This window comes from Mustela nivalis, assembly GCF_964662115.1.
Source record: "Mustela nivalis genome assembly, chromosome: 6".
Lineage (NCBI taxonomy): Eukaryota > Metazoa > Chordata > Mammalia > Carnivora > Mustelidae > Mustela > Mustela nivalis.
This window is the reverse complement of record NC_139025.1, coordinates 155,534,704-155,551,769: the sequence shown is the minus strand read 5'-3', so window position 1 is coordinate 155,551,769 and position 17,066 is coordinate 155,534,704. Positions and strand designations below refer to the sequence as shown.

General features: G+C 63.9%; 1 protein-coding gene across 7 annotated transcripts in view; it reads left to right on the top strand.

Moving 5' to 3' along the window:
• Positions 1 to 17,066, top strand: part of TBC1D2B (TBC1 domain family member 2B) — a 59,186-nt gene that overhangs the window by 3,713 nt on the left and 38,407 nt on the right. For all 7 annotated transcript variants that reach the window (XM_082736252.1, XM_082736261.1, XM_082736260.1 and 4 more), the window contains exon 2: positions 10,881 to 11,034. In XM_082736252.1, coding sequence (XP_082592378.1) covers positions 10,881 to 11,034 — 154 coding nt within the window. The remainder of the gene's footprint in view (positions 1 to 10,880; positions 11,035 to 17,066) is intronic.

Genomic DNA, 17,066 nt, shown 5'->3' with positions numbered 1-17,066 from the left:
GGAGGGCGCAGATGGGGGCTGCCTAGTAAGCATGGGCTTTGGCACTCTGGGACGGTGAGCCAGACCCTCCAGTGTATCCGGAGACCCTTTCCCCTCGGGGCACGCACGAGCGCCTGCTGAACCGAGCAGGCATCAGCTCTGCAGGGAGAGCGCGGCCTTCCCGGAGCGCAGAGGGTCCTGATCTTCCGGCTGTGCTGGGTCATGCCCCTGGCCGGACGGCGAGGACCACGGTGTAGCTGCGGTGAGTGTTGGACATCAGGGCCACGCGGGAGATATTTCGGGTTCGCCATCGCACAGTCTGCGACTGCTCTGCTGTCACAGCCCAGAAGCCGCCGCGGGGTGAGCGTAGCCGTGTTTCCGAAACTGGAATTTCACGTGATTTTCACAGGGTGCAAAACACTGTTGTTTCCGTCCTTTTCTAACCACTTAACAGCGTAAACACCGTTCCTGGCGTGTGGGCACGTTTACAGGCAGTGGGCCGGGTGTGAGCCCGGGCGGTGGGTCACGGACCCGCATGTTTTGGGGGACCTGCGGCCCTTCTCTCTCTCTCAGCCTGAGCTGAGGCCCTGGGCCTACAGGCAGGCCAACATGAGCCAGTTCCTGCCTGGCGGGGCTCTCGGTCACATGGGGAGACAGACGGGTCACAGCGATGGGCGCCTTGCCGCGTGGGAGGAACGAGGTGCGAGCGCGTGTGACGCGTGTGACGGCACCGGATCCTTCACAGGGGAGGGTGGGATGGACTTGCTGAGGTGTGAAGGCTGGGCTGGTGTTGACCGCACCAGCGGGGGAGGGGGGGCATGAGGGGCGGTGGGGGGCATGGCAGGCGCAGACGTGTGTAGGCGGGAGTGCTGATGGCGGGGCTCAGGGATTTGGGGGGCAGCCGGGGACAAGGGGCACAGCCTTTAGAGGGAGAGACGTTCGGGGCCAGAGCCGCAGGAATCGGCAAAGAGTTCTAAGCGGGGGTTGAGAGGTTGTTTCCGAACAGAGGCAGGTCCTGCCCGGCTCTCATGTCACCGTGGAGGACCGTCGGGTCCGGTGGGCAGGGCTGCGCTGCGGACGACAGACTGGCAGAAAGGCCCCAAAGGACGTGGCTGTGAAGGTGGAACTGCCGTGGCCCCTCGCTCCTTAGGCACTGCAGGGGGAGTGGGGTCTGGGGGGCCGCTCTGGGGTGCCCACGTACCCTGGGCCTGCCCTGCAGGGTGGACTGCCTGCCCCAGAGCGCCCCTCGTGACCACCCTCCTCACATGCCTGCCGCCCCACCCGCGTCACTCTCGTGCACGGTGCCAGCTTCCTTCCCGTGCGGGGGCAGCTGTTTCTTGAGAAACAGGGAGGGGCCCCGCACGTTCAGGCTTGAGGCCCAGACACCAGCTGCCACCGCCCTGAGGTCCCCGAGGACTGGACAGGTGTCCTCACCCGGGCGCTCTGCCCACAGACTTCCTGTGTGGTCAGAATGGCATTCAGACGCTAGCCTCCCCCCAAGGACAGGAAAGACCCCCTTCGTGTAGAGATGACTCTTTCGTTGGGGGTAGTCGCGTCTCGGAGAGCTGTGTAGTCGGGTGTGAACAATGGCAGAGAGGCCATTTGCCTGCCTGCTGTCGGCCCAGGCTTCCGTGGGGCTTGGCCGCCCGCCCAGAGGGAGCCGTGGGAGGTCATGAGTTTGGGGGCCGCGGGACTCCTGATGGCCCACCCGCCGCACACCTACCTCCCTGCAGAACCCCGTGACTGGGGCACTCTGGCAGCGCAGGAGGAGACACCCCCGGGGAACCTGTGGACCCCACAGTTGCCCCATAAGACGCAGCTTATCAGGCTGCGCAGGAAACCCCAGGGGCACACGTTGCCCTGAGGTGGGTCCAATGCTGTCCAGGTATCTGGGCACCGCATGCTGCCCAGGACAGCGATTGTCTGCGGCTCCACACTGTGTCCAGGGCGTGTAGGGGGGGAGGTCAGGCAGGCCGTCGGCACTCAGGCCACTCTGGCCGGCTGAGTGGGTTCCTACGAACCCGGGAGGTTCGCGGGGTCTGTCCGTTCGCTCCTGCCGCTCCTTCCTACAGAGAGGGCAGCCGTCTTCCCGTGCTCGGAGATGACAGCGCGGGGACTTTACAAACACGCCGGCACCTGACGGCCTCGTGGGGAGAGTGTGTTTGTCGGCCTCGTCCACGTGGGGTGTGACGGTCCGAGGCTCCCCGCGTCCCGACCCGGGGGGCCGTGTGGCATCTTCCCAGAGGAATGAAGAGGAGGAGAGAGTCCCGTATGTCAGGACTGCTTGGATATGGCCCAGGCCAGACGGCTGTGGTCTCTGTGACCGTTTCTGTGGACACCCCAGAGCTGGGAAGGCCTGGGCTGTGGCTGTCAGGAATGCTCCCTGGAGAAGGGGGGCTGGGAGCCGGGAGGTTTGGGTAGAACTCGAACACTTAGAGCCTCTCGCGCCCACAGACGTGTCCCCGGTCCGGTGGGAGTCTGTGTCGTCATTCGCTGGCCTTTCTCAGGTTGACCGCGTGGGGAACTGGAGCCTGGTGGGGAGGGGTCCAGAGCTGCGTCCTTGGGACCATTCCCCGAGTCCTTGTGCCCCTCCGTGGAGAACTTGTCTGTCGGATAGCAGGCCTCGCGGTGGACGGGGTGCATGGGGTGGGCGGGCGCTGCCCTCGGAGCTGTCGATCCTGGATTAGAGGCATGATTTTGTTTCCCTTCCAGCTCTGTGATGTCCAGCTCTGTGTGTGGCCGACAAGCTGGCCTGACTGTCCCGGGGCACTGTGGCCAGTAGGCGCAGCACCTGGTGGGGTCTGCGGCACGAGGCCCTGGCAGGAGTCAGCCGTGTGCTGACTCTGGCCCCGGGGGGTGTGCCCGGCCTGCTCGGGGCTGTGACCGGGGTGGTGTCGTTAAGTGGCTCGGTGACTTGGAGGAAGTCCGTGCGCACTCTAGCTCTGGGGTCACTGTCCCCGAGTTGGAGCTGAAGGGGCCGTGACCCGAGGCGTCAGCATGAGGGAGCAGGCCCTCAGCGGGGTGGTGGTGGCTCTGACACCGGGGCCGTCCCTGGACGCGCGAACCCAGCAGCTCTGCGAACGCAGTCCGTGTCGTGTTTCTGCCCTTGGCCGTGATCAGTGGGCTCGTGCAGGGCAGGGGTGGACCGGCCCCAGACTGACCGTCCACCCGTCTCTTCCTGTGGCGTGTGGCTTCAAGACGCGGAGTCCCGTGGGGGCCGGACACCAGCGGTGCAGGTGGCGCGCTTCCGGGACGCATCGGCTTAGCGGGAAGTGCGGGTCACGTTGGGAGTCCTCCCTAGGGCGGCTCGTGTTGGCGGGGACAGGTCCCAGCGGCTGGGCTGTCCTGTGGCTGCCAGTGAGCCGTGCCCACCTGCCTGGCCACAGGGTTCGCACTGCGCCCCCCACATCCTGGCCTGCGGCGGCGTGCTGGCAGAGTGCCCTCGTGGCTGGCGTCCGCAGGAAGCATGTTGCTCAGAACCGTGAAACAGGAGAGAGGCCTGCGGAGCACACACACGGCGGGCTCGCCCCAGAGACCCCGGTGCGGCTGTAGAGCCAGGGTGCACCCCGGGAACCCACAGCGTAGGATGCCCCGACCCTCCCGCCACAGCCTGCGTGCCTGTCTCTGGGGACCGCCTCCGTCCTGGACCGCGGGTGGCTGCGCCCTCCCCCGCCAAGAACCCAGCGGCCCCGTGTGGTCACGGTTCCCCGTGCAGACTGGAGCTGGCGAGGCCGCGTGGGCGAGGCCAGTGAGGTGTGAGCCCGTACTCAGGGGAACGCTCTGTGGTTTCTGTCTGCCCGTCTACTTTGCATTCTGACTTTCTACCAGCAGCGGTTTGGGGCCCCCAATCCCCCGAGGCCCTGAGGTCTGGGTCCCCCATGCCGGCTGCTAGGGGCCTGGGCTGCCCCAAGTGTGGGCGCTCCTCTGGGGGCGTTCGGAGAGTGTTACCCCGCGTAGCTGCTGAGGACTGCCAGAGCCCCCAGGCTTCACCCGGCGAAGGGAGAGAGGCAGGATGACCCAACCCTTTCCTGAGACACGGCTCAGCTTGAAAGACCGTTAGAGACTAACGTGCCTCCCAGATGCCCCGCAGACTAGCCGGAAGGGCTGCGGACCTCGGCTGCCACGCTCTCCTGCCCCCGAGGTCTCTGGCGGGTGGAGCTTGGCACCCCCGTTCCTAAATCTTCCCGGTGCGTGGAAACCTCCTGGCAGGGGTGCTGCGGGCGGCCCCCCAGGCTGCTGGCTTTTTTCATTCTCTGAGCTCGCAGAGCCCTGGCTGTTCCCGACTGTGACAGCAGAGCTGACAGGGCCACGGGGATGCAGCCCCGTGGTCTGTGGGGGGCCACGTGCCCCTGTCCTGCTGCTGGGAGAGCGGAGCGGCTCGAGTCTGTCACCTGGCCCAGCCCGCGTCCCCGGCCCTTGTCTTTGGAGCCCCTTTCCTGCACACGTGCGTCACCTTGTTCCGTGTCCGGGTCCCCTGCTCCCTGCCCCTGTCCTTGCCTCTGCTCGCTCATCTTTGTGAGGCCCCCGGACGCCAGCAAGGCACCAGGATGGAGAGCTGTGTGGGCGGATTTGTTTGTCCAAAGAAGGGGCCTGAGTGGTCACGGGGAGCCTGCCGACTTCCACCTCCCAAGCGGGTGGCAGGGGACACCGCTCCAGGGGTCTGTCTTCTTGCTCCGCCTTTGAGACGGGTCGAGGTCCCAGGCGTGTAACTGCTTTGGTAGAGAATGTGAAATGCTGATGTGGAGGTCGTGTGACGACCTAAGAGGTACATGCGCGCGGCCGCTGCCGGAGGAACGGAGGGCCGTGTGGACGCGTGCGCAGCAGCCTCCGCTCTCCGCTGTCCAGGGCGCAGAGGTCACACCTGGGTCCCCGTCCTGGTGTCTGCCACCGGCTCACATGCAGGGCTTCACGTCCGCTTCGTTTGAGATCTTTCCAGGCCCGTGACTTTGAAACGTTCAAAGGGCAGTTTAGAACCTAAAGTTATTAACCAGACGTGGCTATAGTCTGTGTTTCGTCTGAGTTTTGTGTCATCGGGCTGCTGCCGGTTCCTTGTTGCTTACAAGCGTCCTGGGGCACAGGCATCCGTCTTCAGGGTTAGGAGACAGCATTCCCTCCCTACGAGCAGCCGCCGCGTCCTCTTACGCGACACGGCGAGTGAGGTGTGCATGGGAGCCCACCCCGTGCGTACCCTCCTCTCCGTGGCTCTGCCGGGAGCCCAGAGTCCGCACCCCACATGGAGGACAGGGTGCTGTGTCCTCACATTCCACAGGATTGGTTCTGGGGGGGCGTTTGGGCCGAGTGTTGAGGAGCAAATAGGAGCTCGCAGGCGGTTGCTGGTGCAGCAGGAGTCTGGGCTGTGGGAGCTGAGCCAGCTTCTGGGGGGGACGGGGGCGGGCCACTGTCGGTGGAGCGGGGTGCGGGGTGGGGCGCGGCACACGGACACCGTCAGGGAGTCTGGAAGCACGGGGCCCATGTGACTTCGCCAGGTCTGGGGAGGACGCTGAGGACAGCTCGCTGCTGCGGGGCAAGGTGGACACGTCAGGAGAGCGCAGGGAGCGGGCGTGGCGGGACAGACGGTTGGTCGTCACCCTGCAGGGCCTCTGGGCTGGAGCGCGGCTTCTCCTGCACGCCCTCCAAGGTGCTCCTGTTGCCCCCTGCGGTGTGTGTGCGACACATGTCCTCGGTGCGGGATCGTGGCACCGTGGGGACCCGTGGCCACGCTCGCTTTGACCCCGTGCAGCCGTGCCGACCCCAGTCCGTGTCCGGGCAGAGCCGGCGTCCTTGCCCAGAGCCCAGCATGCTTGGCCCTCGAGGACAGCTCTGCGGCTGTGGGTCCTGCTGGGGTGCCGGGAAGATGGTGCGGTCTTGGGCGTGCGCTCCCTCCTCTTCCTCATGAGACCACAAGGACCCCAGGCTCTGGCTGGATGTTCACAGAGCCACCCACCCACCGGGAGGTTGTGGGGGACTGTGGAGACGGGAGAGCAGGTGCGGCTGGTGTGCTGCCGCCGGTCCTGGCTGGCCGCACTGGGCTGCTTGGCCCTCAGAGCCGCCGGGGGGCCGAGTACGTTCCTGCCTTCACTCGCGTCCGCCCAGGGGGCATCTGGGCCCCGCCGCTCTCGGCATGCTGTGAGCCCAGACATCAGGTGCCTGGCCTGGTCCTGACACTGGGGTACGTGTACGGCTGCCTGACGGCTGTGCGCATCCCATGACCACGTGTCCCTGCGCTCAGTCCGACGTCCGGCCCATGGCAATGGCGCCGCTGATGGTGTCTTTTTTTTTTTTTAAAGATTTTATTTATTTATTTGACAGACAGAGATCACAAGTAGGCAGAGAGGCAGGCAGAGAGAGAGGAGGAAGCAGGCTCCCTGCTGAGCAGAGAGCCCGATGTGGGGCTCGATCCCAGGACGCTGGGATCATGACCCGAGCCGAAGGCAGAGGCTTTAACCCACTGAGCCACCCAGGCGCCCCAACCACTGATGGTGTCTGATGCTGTCGCCAGTGTGGGGCGCACGTCACAGTCTGTCGTGCTCAGTCGTGTGAAGGAAACCGGGCTGGGGGACAGGAGAGCATCGGGAAGGAGTCACAGCGAAGGGCGGATGCCGTCCCGTCTGGTGGAGGGCTGGCGGTCCGGTGCCCTTTCTCCTGCGTCCCCAGAGTTGCACGGCAAACCTGTTGTTGGAAATAAAAGTCTGCGATGTGCTGTGGGTTGGTTTTTTTTTAAGGTTTTTATTTATTTATTTGAGAGACAGAGAGCACAAGCAGGGGAAGTGGCAGAGGGAGAGGCAGACTCCGTGCTGAGCAGGGAGCCCGATGCGGGACTCGGTCCCAGGACTCCAGGATGATGACCTGAGCGGAAGGCAGATGCCCAACCCGCGGAGCACCCCCCGCCCCCGGCCCTCTGCTGTGGTGTTTGTTAACGAGAGAGCGGGAGCCCCCAGGCAGGCAGGAGTCCTGGTGGTCGGCCCCCTCAAGGGCAGCGGCGCCCACCTCTGGCTCCTGCAGGCTGTTGGCTCTCTGTGTCCGTTCGTCGTTTCTCTTCCACTTCTGCATGTGTCGTTCGGGACAGAGGGTTTTCTCTGTGCCTTCCTTGGTGGGAGTAGAAAGGTCTTTACATTCCAAGAGACTGGGACTGTTGCACTAGTAACTCCCCTTTGTTTCTGGGGAAAATAATCAGCCCGGCGGGACCCGCGCCTCCCGCCTGGAGCTGACTCCTGGGCCAGGCCACGTGTAGGAAGCAGCCCTCAAAGGCCTGTCCCTGGGCCTTCTGTCTGGGGCTCAGCCTCAGGGAGCGGGGGTCCCTCCCAGGTGCGCACGGCCCCTGTGGTGGCCGTCCACGGTGCTTGACCAAAGCCGCCCTCCGCTCTGCTGGGAGCTTTCGCGTGGATCACGGTGGGCCAGAGTCAGACCCCCGAGCCCACCTTCAAAATTCCGCGGAAATCTGCTGGGCTACTGTCGCGGGATGCAAAAAGAGACAGAAACTTGATCATGTAGGCATTTTCTTTGCGTGATTTAATGACTTTTACTGTACATTCAAATCTGGAACCAAATTTGACTTCGTTTTCTTTCTTTGCAAATTTCTAACCAGCTGTCCTAATTGCCATCGTCGAATCGTGAGGCTTTCTCCTGATTTTGTTTGGAACCCTGCGTTCCGTACCAGCTCAGCTCTGCGTCGGACTGCGGGGCTCGCCCGCTGGGCCCGGCGGTGCCTTCCTCACAGGCTTCTGTGCCTGGAAGGGCAGAGTCCCACGCCCCCCTGGTTTTGTCCAGGATCACTGAGGGGTGAACTTCAGATGAGTTTGTGGTCTCCTTGCTGCGTCTCGATGAGCTCCTCTAGAACGCGGACTGGGATTTTGGGAAGTTTCTGTCCCGTACGAGGGTTTCTGTCTCCGAGGCCAGGCTTTCGTGTCCTGTCTCTGGGGAGTGCGCGTCTAGCTGTTGATTGCTGTTGTGAAGGAAACCGTTGCTCCCTGGGTGTGGCTGAGGCAGGAATCCGCGGATCCCACCCAGTTCTGCGTCCCCGGCCTGGACCGGCGCTTGGCCCAAGTCAGGCACTTGGTAAATATTTGCCGAGCAGATGAACCAACGTTTTTGTGTACACGGCATCTTTCCCCTTTCCCTCATTTGGATGCCTTTCGATAGAGGCCCAGGAATGATGCGGGTCAAAGGAGACGAGCTCTGTGTGGCTGAGTTCTTTCCCACAGGGCTGGAGACCCCAGGGTGCAGAGCTCGGCGCTGGTGGTGTGGGTGCGGGGCACGCCGCTCCTGTGATGGCCGGGTCGCTGCACCAGCCCCTCCTGTGGGAACATGCCTGCCGGGAGTGGTGACCAGATGACCTTATGATAGGACTTCTCTGCGCCCTGGGGAGAGAGCCAGGCTTGGGGGGAGTGTCCAGGGGAAGGGACAGGGGGCTGGGGCCCGCTCCGCACATGCGGGCTTCTGGGTTGGAGGCCTGGGGACCAAGTCTGTGGAGCAGCTGGAGCGTCGTGTGGTTCTCGGCCACTGAGGGCTGAAGTCCACGTCAGGCTGGATGTGGGTGGCCTGGTTTTCATCCTCTACCTGATGTGACGCCGCCCCTCCATGCGGCAGGTGCCTCAGATCAGGGCCGTGCCTGCCCAGTCCAAGTCTGGCCCCTGGCCCCTGAGACGCTCACACGTACGGCTGTCCGAGGTGTCCTGTGTGGTTCGTGCCGGGACTGGTGCCCTGTCTGGCTGGGATTAGCAGCCTTGGCGCGTTAGGAGCAGCTAGACATGAGAAAGTCGGATATTGAGTATGTCAGGCGTCGTGGACCATGTTGAGAGCAGCAGGTCTGACCTCCGGCTTCAGGGAACTCAGGCCGATGAGGGACACGCGAGGAGTGCGCCGATGTCTGTGGGAAGCTGACCTGGGTTACATGGTGTGGTGAGATTCCGTTGAGAGGATGGAGGGAACATGCAGGCTCAGCTCAGGAAAACGTCCTCTGGAGGTAACATTTGCATTGGGCTTTGCAGGATGCATAGGAGTTGGGCAGACTGGTATTCTGAGACTTAGGATGTGGCCCTGGTGAGTCTTCAGATGACAGACACTGGCACCTGGCCTCCTGCTGGACGCTTGTGTCCCACGGGCACCTACTGTGTCTCAGCTGAGCTTTGGCTCTGCCCCTTCCAGCATGACTGGGGTGCCCATCTGGCTGTCCAGAATTTGGGATTAGAGCCCTGTAAATGGGGGGCTGGGGGCAGATCCCCTCTCCCAGTCCTGCTGCTCCCCATCCTTGCGGCAGATGGGTGCTGGGCGACGGACTGGCTTGTGTTCCCAGCCGAGCTGGGGCTCACTGCGGGCCACTCCTGGTGATGGGCTCGTGGAGGTGTTTGTGACGTCAGATTGCTTGAGGGTCCTACTTATCCCACTGGAGCCGGGCAGAGGAGGTACAGATACGTGAGCCATCAGCCGGACGAGCCAGACCCATTGCTGGTCCCTGGACAGTGTTGGCATCTCCGTGGTTAAAGATTGGAGATGACATCTTGAGATCTACAGCCCTGTGGAGGGGCACAATGGGGTCGCCCCAGGAACCCGATGCCCTTGGCCTCCGTTTCAGTGCCCAAGGCTGCATCCCACCCCTGGCCTTCTCACCAGCCTCGGCTCCCAGAGTGGACTGCGCTTCCCATCACGGTCCGGCGCAGCTCGGGTGAGCGGCACACAGTGGGAGCGTGACAGGCTTTTGGTTTTCAAGGACGGGTGAGACCGTCCGAGGCCTCCAGAGGGTTCCGTCCTGTGGTACCTGCCGCATTTCCCCTGCTCTGTGGCCGTGTGCGTCTGGGGGCCACCGCGCCGGGCGGGTCTGGAGATGTACTTCCCGTGGTGAACCCAGGCTAAACCTGGGGTGACCGAGAGCTTGCTAGTGATCGTGATCTAATCAGGTCAGGCGAGGTCGGCCCTCCGCTCCGCCCTCCCTCTGTGCAGAGACGCCGAGCGGACACACGGTGCCAGCGGACGGACTTCTGCGGACAGGCCGCCTGGTGTGGTGGGTGCCGCCCAGCCTCACAGCCTCTGCCGTCTGTCCAGGGCTCTGGGCGCCTGACGGCAGGGTCTCCCCGGCCCTCCCGCCTCCCCGCAGACCGTGCCAGCCCCGGTGCCATCCCCGGAGCCTTCCGCCCGCTGCTCGGGATCAAGGTCGAGATGCACTCAGAGCTTTCCAGATTTTAAAAAGGGAAGGAACCTCAGTTAATCATCGCCTCAAGGTGGTTTTCCCTGCCATACTGACCAGACTTCTGTAACACGAACAATGGGTCAGACCTTGAAAGCATGTGACGTTCATGTTTGTTTCTGCCTTGGGGAATTTTGTGAGAGAGCATCACGAGGTCTCTAACTGTTCCCCAGCCTGGCTTTCCCCTTTCAACCAGGGATCCTCCTACAAGCACATCTGCCCTGGTGCCCGCCGTGCAGGGACCGTGGGGGTGGTCGCGACAGGGCCCGCGGCCAGGTACCCCTCCCACCACTTGGTCTCATCCACGGGAAATGTCGTGGCCATTGAACGCACCCGAGTCCAGCCTGCAGTGTCCGTGGACACCCTCCCAGAGGCTCACGGGTGGAAATAGGGTTATTCGACGTGGTGCGCCCAGGACGGCTCCCCGGAGTACACGAGGTGTGAGCTCTCGACAGGCTTTATGCCTGCGCCACGTGCAGGGGCTGCAAGGCTGTCCAGCCGTCCCGAAAGTGCCTGTGGACGGTGTTTCATGGTCCTAGACGTCCAGGTCCCGCACGTGGGAGGATCTCTCCCTGGGGCTGAGCTCCCACTGTCCGTGCTGGGTGCTCTGCCGGCTCGTCCCGACGGCGGGTTCTCTGACCTGTGCTTCCCACCACCGCGGTCCACGGGCAGAGCGCGTCCCCCTGTCCCGCCGTAACGCTCTCCCCTTCTGTCTTTGCAGGCCCCTAACCGTCAGCTCATGACCTACTGGCTGCAGGAGCTCCAGCAGAAGCGGTGGGAGTACTGCAGCGGTCTGGACATGGTGAAGGGGGACAGCAGGGCCTCCCCGACCCCCGGGGATTTCTCTAAAGGTCTCGTAGCCAGAGATAACCCAGGTAAGTCGCGGGAGGGGGATTCGCGTCCGTTCCCCGCGCACAGCCGTTGGCCGTGGTGGGGCGGCCTGATGTATGTTCCCACCCAAAGTAGCGGCCATCCCTTTCCCACCGTGGCGTTCCGTTTCTTCCGGGTGCTTCCCCGAACGGAGTCCTGCTCCAGCCTGAGGACGACCGTGGGGGTCGGCTGAGGCCATGCCTGGCTCCCCATGCAGTCGAGAGGCGAGGGTGACCCCTGTCCTGCCTGCGTGTGCCCACTGAGGTGACGCCCCACCACGTGTTCACAGTCACTTGTACGCGCTTCATCCTCAAAGCCTGTGCTCCGTCGTCTGCCTGAGTGAGACTGTATCGGTTCCATTTCAGTCTGGATTTGTGGCTTGTCCACGATGTTTGGTAACTCACAGACGGTCTCCGTGTAGAGATGAGGGGCTTCTTACTTCAGGATCGACAGTGATACGCCCTGACGTCCTCGTGACTGTGGAGCAGCACGTGCCTACTGACCGTCGGGCGGGGGCCGGGGCGGGCCGGGCACAGGGCTCCTGGCTTCCTCCAGGGAGAGGGCAGGCAGTGGAGGCCTGAAGAAGCCAGGCGTGGGGGGCACAATGCCAGAGTCCAAGGAAAGGGTAAGGTCTGCCCTTCCTGATGCCCACACGGCCCTCTGCTCCACGGAGCATGGTCTCCATCGAGTTCCCCGCAAGCCTGGGGACAGCTGCCCGCAGAGCCCCTCCCCTGCAGGCCCCTTGCCCGCGGGCCCCTGCTGCCCTGCTCCCCCCCGAGTACTTGCCAGGCCCTGTGGCCTGACCTTGTGGTCAGTGACATGGTACTGAAGGCGCGTCACGCCTGTCCCCACGCACAGTGACGCGGTGCCGGACGCCCGTCACGTCTGTCCCCACGTGGTCCCGTGAGGCCTTCAGCTCATTCTCGGGGACGTCCACACTGACGACATGGAGCCGAGGGGCCCTCAGGGCTCCGTCACGGTTCCGCTGCGGGTGTGAAAGCCCCTGTCCTAGGGGTTCGCACCAGAAGCAGCCTGTGACTTGGTCTCGACCTTGAGACTGACGGAGCGCATTCGTGACGCCCCCGGTCCCTCGGGGTTGGGGGCACCAGTCGGTCCCCTTCTTTTGTTCTTCAGCTGTAGGTATTTATAATGTCCACGCCCAGCGTGGGGCCTGGACTCACGACCTCGAGGGCCAGAGGTCCAGGCTGTAGCGCCCGAGCCAGCGCGCCGCCCCGGCTCCTTTACTGGGAGCACGGGGTGCGTCTGGGAGACGCAGAGCTAGACCGAATGTGTTTAGAACTCTGATTTGTGTTAAAAATGATCTTCCCGCCCTCTGTCTTCACTGCCCCCTGGTTTGGGACATTCTCATTTTCACCCCGTGCGGTCCCACCAGTGCCCGCAGCCCCTGACGTCGCTGTGGGGGAGGCTCGCGGGAACGACAGCTCCGGGGCTGGTGGCTGAGCGTCTCGGGAGGCCACGGCCCCCGAGCTGAACGTGCTTCATGCCGCCAGGTTGTCGAGGGGGGTGCTGAGCCCCACTGCACTGCGCCCGGCGCGTCTGTCTGAGCCTGTTTGCTCATTGGCAGGGACGGTCTGGCCGGTGTGGTGCGCATCTGGGCTCTAAGGGCTGAGAAGTCACAGCCCGTGTCCTCGAGGACCGTGTGGCCGGGTGAGGGGCCTGGGCTGATCGGACCACCGTGAGAGGCGGTGAGCCCGGGGCGGCCTCGGGATGCAGAAGGAGCAGCCGATTCGGGTGTCCGGCTCCGTGAGAGGCCAGCAAAGCTGCGTGGGTGGTCCGGGCCAGGACCCGGAGGGGCATCGCGGGTGAGCGAGAGCAGGGTGAGTGACGGGTCAGACGTGCCGAGTGCGGGGGACGGGACCGGTGGGCGGAACGGGGCTGGGGTCCCGCTCGAAGCCATGGTGGCCGCAGCCCTGGCAGGGGGCGGGGCCGGGGGTGCCGGAAGGGTTGGAGGGTTTGGAGGTGGGTCAGAAGGGAGGGAGCGAGGCCCAGGGCAGGGGCTGGAGCGGGAACGGGCCGTCCACGCCTCACGCTGTGCCGCGACGGGCAGAGAGCAGACCGTTACCTGTGGAAGCGTCACTCGGAGTCGGCGAGGGTCGCCTTGGGGTCGTCGGTGGGAGGCCTGGCTCACGGGGCTGTGTCTGTCTCAGGAAGCGCTGTCCGTGGCTGGCCGAGCCGTTTCTGTTCATGGGCCTCAGGGCGCAGCTCTCCGTGCCTGCTGCAGCGCCGCGGGGGGCGGACAGGAGGCGGCTCTGCGGGGGTCCCTGGCCTCCCCCTCCTCGCTGGCCAGTGCAGCATGGCTGTCCCCAGCCCGGAGGGAGCGGGAGAGGCCGGGCTCTGAGCTGAGCCCATGGCCACGTCCCCACCCGCGTCTGTGAGGAAGGAAGGGCTGTGGGGAGCCCTGAGCAGCACGTCACCCACTGGCCTCCAGAACGTTCCTTCTCCAGAGTTCAGTGCTCTGTGTCTCGTGCCTGCAGCTGACGTTCGCAAGGCCGCACAGGAGGGGTGGCTTGGCTGTGTCCGTCTCCTCCACTAGCCCGCAGCCCGGCCCCCGCGGGATCGCTGCGCCGCACAGACGGACTCCGTGCGTCTGGGCACTGGGGTGGTGAAGACCTAGTTTCCACACAAAGGAGTACTTGGCAAGGACGAAAGGCAGCGATCAAAGCCCTTCCCAGCTGCTGGGCACAAGGCAGCCAGACCCGTAGGAAGCCGGCGCAGGAGGCTGAGGGCCCGGTTCCAGGAGCCGCACAGAGCTCCTTCTGTCGCGCTCACTTCCCATGTAGACTGATGGCGAACTGCTGCAGGGTGACTACACCTTGTCTCTTGAGGCTCTGGCAAGTCCGGGCCCACGGGCACAGCAGCGCCCAGATGCCTGGCTGAGCGTGGCGTGCTTCCCGAAGAAAACGACCGGTTTGAGGGGAGACCATGCACTTCCTTCTCGGGGCCGGCGGGGCCAGGAGCGGTCTGTGCCGGGACTGCGGGTCAGAGGGAAGACCCCGTGGGGCGGGATGCAGACCTGTCACCCTGTGAGCTGATCAGAGAGGCTTTTCCTCTCTGTGACCTGTTTGGAAGTGTCCGTCGCGGTGACTCGCGTGGTGCCCGAGAGGCAGCCGATCCCAGTGGGGAGAGCTCACAGGACGTGAGCACGTAGCCCATCTGTGAACAGATGCCGTCTGGCCTCACATCGGGCCGGGAAAGAGAGTGCGTGTGTAGGGGAATGGCTTCCAGTTGTGCCTGGAAGGGGCCTCCTTGGAGCCTGGTGATGGACAGAGGGGCCGGGGGTGCGAGCGAGCTGGTCGGGGGTGCCGTGGGCGGGGGGGGGGTGGTGCGGACCAGCTGGGTGGGCGCTGGCGCCGAGGCTGGGGTCGGAGCCGATTGCAGAAGGTGGGGAGTGGCGCAGGCAGGGGAGGGAAGTCGTCTGCCAGGTGTGGTGCCACCTCCACTCCGGGGTCTCTCCAAGGGAGGCGACGGGAGAGGCAGGTCAGAAGGGAGACACGTGGGCTTTCTGGGGAAGTACAGGGCCTCCCACCCTGGTCCCTCGTCACTCTGTCTTTTATTCATCTGTGGGCCAAGTCCCCAGTGCGTGGGAGCCCCTGTTTTCTGCTGGTCACGAGGCTTATACCCGGGGTGGAACCAGCCAGGCCGGATGCGTGGACCGGCCCCCTGGGGGCCCAGGAGCCCCTCCTTTTTGGCTCTTGAGGACGCACACTGCCCTCACTTAGATCTCTCTTCTGCCTCTGACCACAGCTCTGACCGCTGCTTCGCGATCTGGGCTAAAACTCACTCTGGTAAAGGGGAGAGAAGCATTTTCCTGTCCAGCCCGCGCTGTCCTCCAGCTCCCAGAGGGACCCCTCTTCTGCCGTGTTCTGTGCCACCTGTGGGAGTGGGCTTCCCCCTTGTGTGGACGACGTGGCGTCCTGACTGCGAAGCAGCAGCAGTAAGGAGGGGGAGCCCTGCGGTCAGGATGCGTCCGAGTTGCCAGGTTTGCAGATGCTGGAAAGAGCAGAGAACAGAGGCCGGAAGCCTTCAGCGCGGCTCCCGCGACCAGAGCTGGGGGGTCCGGTGGCCGCCGGCCGGACTCCAGGGAAACCCTGCCGTGACCTAGTTTATATCCCACTCCCGGCGGCTCCCAAATGCTGGTGCGCGGATGCTGCGGGGGGAGGGCAAGCCTGACGCTGTCCTTAATTAAGGAAACCTCACATGCTCCTGCAAAAACCGAAGACGAGGCAAAATGACAGTGGTACCAAACCTGGGAAATTGCTTCTTTTTCACGTGGAATGATTACTTTCAGAGACGGTGTGTTCCGCCGGCATCGTCCCGGGCCTCCCGGCCCTTGTCTGCAGCCGGCCCCTGTACCCCTTCGGCTCGTGCTCCTTCGGAAGCGTTTCCGGTGTGTGTGGGGGGAGAGGGTCCCAGGGCCTGGGGTTCTCTGGGCAGGAGGTGCTTTCCAGGAAGGTTGGGAGCCTGTGCCCACAGCAGGGCCACTGCTCACTCGCCCCCGGCCACGCAGGAGAGGCTGGCCCGGCTGCAGACAGGAGCCTGGGCGCCGCGTCTACGTCCTGGCCCAGCCTGTGGGTCTTCGCTGCGAGCTCTGGGAAGACCAGCCCTCGGCCTCCTGAGCTTGGCTGCTGCCGTTTCCTGAAGGAACGGGGGTGCCCCTCGTGGGCCACTGCCTGGTGCAGTCCCCTACCCTGGGCAGTGCAGTCAGGGCACCTGCCGTGCGGGGTTTGTCTCCTGAGGGCCGGGGGCTGGACCTGGTTCACAGTGTTTGACCTCGTTTTGTGTGTACTGGAACCCTTCGCAGGTGAGACCTCGGGGCCTCCCGTCTGAAGGAGGAAAGAGAAGCTGCTGTGGTTGGAGGCATGGGCAGGGTCCCCCTCCGCTCCCTCGAGGTCCCTGCGGCGCCTTCCAGAACCCCAGGCTCTGGGTGCCGGGGCTCCCTGCTCCTGCGTGACCTTCTGTTCTCTCGTGTGTCCTTCCCAGACGTGTTCTTGTTGGCCGTGCACCGCGCACGCCGTGCTCACCAGCGGTGGTGACTCGAACTGAGAATCGGGAAACTGTGCTGAGGCGTGACTCTGGCCTCCATCGCTGAGTCTTACAGCCCGCTGCCCGCCCCCTGTTCTTGTGTCCCCAGCGCCCCTCCTGCTTGTCCCTCTCAGGAGCCCGCTCGGGGGCTGCATCCGAGTCCTCCCGACGGATACACGGCCCCCACGGCCTCCTGCCCCGTGCTTTCCCACGGGTTCTCCGAGCCCTTCCCACGCTACCCGGTTGCTTAGTGTCGCGCCTGTGCGGCAGGCTCCCGTGGTTGGGGTCGGTCTCCCTGCCAGCGCCCAGGGCCCTCTGTGGACACCCTCCTGAGCCGCTCAGATCCGGTTCCTCCCATGAGAAGCTGCGTCTTCCTGGGTGTCCGTGCTCAGGCTGCTCCTGGTTTTGCCTCCGAGCAAGCGAGGGTCGCTGCTGCCGGAGCAGAGGCTCTTTGTGACGGGGAGGGGGACGGGGAGTGCAGGCTGTCCTCTGTCTACAAACATCCCTGCCCTCGGAGAGGAGAGGACACCACCACAGAGAACGCAGAGTATTTGCAGTTGGGGACGGTTTTTAAAACGTTAGAAGAATTTCTACTACAGGGCGTTTTATGCAAAGAGAGAATCTATAACATTGCCCCACATTTCCTGGGTGACTCCCAGAATTCCTGCTCCATGGGCCCTTCTGGGTTCCCTGGACACCCCGACCCACTTTCTGGTATTTTTTTTTTTAATATTTTATTTATTTATTTGACAGAGAGAGATCACAAGCAGGCAGAGAGGCAGGCAGAGAGAGAGAGGGAAGCAGGCTCCCCGCTGAGCAGAGGACCTGATGTGGGGCTTGATCCCAGGACTCTGAGATCATGACCTGAGCTGAAGGCAGAGGCTTAACCCACTGAGCCACCCAGGCGCCCCCATTTTCTGGTATCTTGAAGCAAATCCTGCACACCAACTGTTTCAACCTTCAGTATTTCAAAAGCTCTACTGAGATTTGATCA